This window comes from Hipposideros armiger, unplaced genomic scaffold (assembly GCF_001890085.2).
Source record: "Hipposideros armiger isolate ML-2016 unplaced genomic scaffold, ASM189008v1 scaffold_55, whole genome shotgun sequence".
Lineage (NCBI taxonomy): Eukaryota > Metazoa > Chordata > Mammalia > Chiroptera > Hipposideridae > Hipposideros > Hipposideros armiger.
This window is the reverse complement of record NW_017731405.1, coordinates 11,047-13,499: the sequence shown is the minus strand read 5'-3', so window position 1 is coordinate 13,499 and position 2,453 is coordinate 11,047. Positions and strand designations below refer to the sequence as shown.

The 2,453-nt window shown below is 40.3% G+C and overlaps 1 protein-coding gene across 1 annotated transcript; it reads left to right on the top strand.

Moving 5' to 3' along the window:
- Positions 1 to 501: 501 nt before the first annotated feature.
- On the top strand, positions 502 to 1,629 carry SPZ1 (spermatogenic leucine zipper 1). Its single transcript, XM_019641014.1, has one exon. The coding sequence runs from the start codon at positions 505 to 507 to the stop codon at positions 1,627 to 1,629; it is 1,125 nt and encodes a 374-aa protein (XP_019496559.1). The 5' UTR covers positions 502 to 504.
- Positions 1,630 to 2,453: the final 824 nt, after the last annotated feature.

The window sequence follows — 2,453 nt, the reverse complement described above, 5'->3', positions numbered from 1 at the left end:
CAGGTGGAATGAGGTAGGAAAGTCATTCAACGCAGTGAGAATGAGATGAGTAAAAACCTAGAAAAGGTAAAAGAGGAAAACTGGTGTAGAGATTTTTCTGGACTGAGGAGTAGGATTAACGCAAGGTTGATTTTGATGCATGAGTCACTGGGTGGGGGGTTAAGAGGCTTCTATTGTGACACAAGGGAAACAGAAGCTGGGGATGACCTGGTTGCTAGGGTCAGGGAATAAACACCAGAAGCCTGGAGGAGGAGAGATGGGGCCCTAGCTCTGGGTCCCCTTTATCACCTCCCCTCCCCACTAGGTTGTCTGAGATGTCACCTTCCACGTAAATATCATCCACCTGGCTTCAGACCTTAACTCTGGTCTCTAACTTCTGCTTAGTTCCACATTCTCTACCCACTTGCACAGAGTACCAACCATCACCTTTTTTTTTCTCCTGAAACTTCTAAGGTTTTCTGTTTTCCTTGTACCCTGATCACCAGCCCTACTAACTCAGCTGAGATGGAAGTGCCCACCATCTCTGCAACTCTGAAGCCTGCTCCTATTCACAACCAAGAGTCTTTGGACCCTAACATTGTCATTGCCTTACTTGAAATTGGATCACTTCCCCCCATCTCCTGGAGTTCTCTTCTTTCCCTAAATAATAGTTGCCAACAAGAAACTGAACAACAGACTGCAAAGACGTTTGAAAACCTCTTAAAAGAAATTAGAGATATTCTTAAATATAGGACAAGTTATGAAGAGAAGACCACAGAGGCAAAAGAACCTTTTGAGGAAACCAATATCTCTGAGGATGTGTCAGAACTGAAAGAAGAAATCAGAGGACTTGATAAAATTAATAAAGCGCCATTAAAAAACCAGGTTGGTGGTTCAGACCTAGACGAAGAGCACAGTGCAAAGAAACAGACAACGATTTTGGAAAGCCAGAACTCAAAGGACACAGTACAAGGTTTTGCAAGGAATTTGGTAAGTCATTCTAAAAAAAGAAGAGCTTGGAGTGAAACTCAACTAAGTAAGGAAAAAGCAGAGTATGGATTTCATCATGTTCAAGAAGGAAATATTAAACTTAGGAACAACATGGAGCAGCTACTACAGGAAGCAGAACGCTGGAGTGTGCAACATACAGAGCTTAGTGACCTAATGAAATTATATCAGAAATCTCAGACAGATGTAAGAGTAACTCTTGAAAATCATGGAGTCCATTTCCAAACTCATCCGAATAATGAGGTGTCAGCTAGTCATGAGCTGGAGGCACAGGTGAGGAAACTGAACCATGACATGTATTCATTGCATTTGATTGCAGCTTTGTTGGATAATGAATGCCAGTTCTTACAGAAGAGAGTAGAGCTTCTCAACGATCTCCATCATCACAAAGACAGAACTGTGCTAGAGGAGCCAATTCAGATAAACTATGAACAGGACAAGAAAGAGCAGAAGCTATCAGAAGCAGAGAAGATAGAAAGATGTAAGCAGAAAATGCAAGAAATGGAGGGGACATTTCAGAAAAGAGACACATTCTACAGAAGCCTGGATGCTTGTCGTAATAAGAAAGTTCGTAAGAACAAGTTTAATACTCATATTGCAAGAAGAGTTCTTTTGAGAAGAAAGAGGCCAGCCAGTGCCTAAGATAGAAAATACCAAAAGTGGGGAAAAAAGGCAATTCTTCAAAAAACTATAATACATCCAACTCCAGGCATCATCAATCGTCAAACCTAGAGTAGATGTGTTGGTTCAACCAAGAAAGAGCTATAGAACAAGAAGATTAACATTATTATCTCAGTAGTTATATAAGTTTGGTCTTTAGTGACTCTTTGTGTCAACATCAAGTTCATAACTTGTCACCTTTACAATTTGCCTGTTTTTGTAGTTATTAAATAGAGATCCTATGGCACTTTAACCAAAAGTGTGAAGTTGCATGTCTAATTTAGTAAAGCTCTAAATAAAAACCAGAATAAAGGAAAGTTTTTTTAAATTTAATCATTACCTGGAGTGGGAGGGGAGGTGAAGTTCTGGGGGGTAAAAACACTTTAATTGTGTATCTTTAAACCTCATTTTCTACATGTAAGTTCCTTTTTCCTATTACCCATTGAAGTGTGGGAAGTAGTGGAGAAAAACAACAACAACAAAAAAAAAACCCCAAGTGATAAACCACTCCTACACAGTTTTTCTCTTCTCATAAATCTCCCCATCCCCTCAATCTACTTTTCCTAATATTCCTCCCTTGCTCCTCAACTAATAAACAGTGGGCAAACCAGGCAGTAGAGGCCTTTGAGGAAAGACACTTAGGCTTGTTTAGAGTAGATGTGTATCTAAATTTTTCTATGTGCTGGAAAAATCCTGCCCATTCCTCCAGGTGGGGGCAATAGAATTGCCCAGAGAAGAAAGTAATGACTTCTGTTAAGGGGGCTGGTCTTTTGGCTCCAGAAAGGCGGAACAGATGCATTTCTCCC

Bases quoted from the DNA above. Each gene is read 5' to 3' on its own strand.
- SPZ1 (XM_019641014.1), top strand. From the start codon at position 505: ATGGAAGTGCCCACCATCTCTGCAACTCTGAAGCCTGCTCCTATTCAC.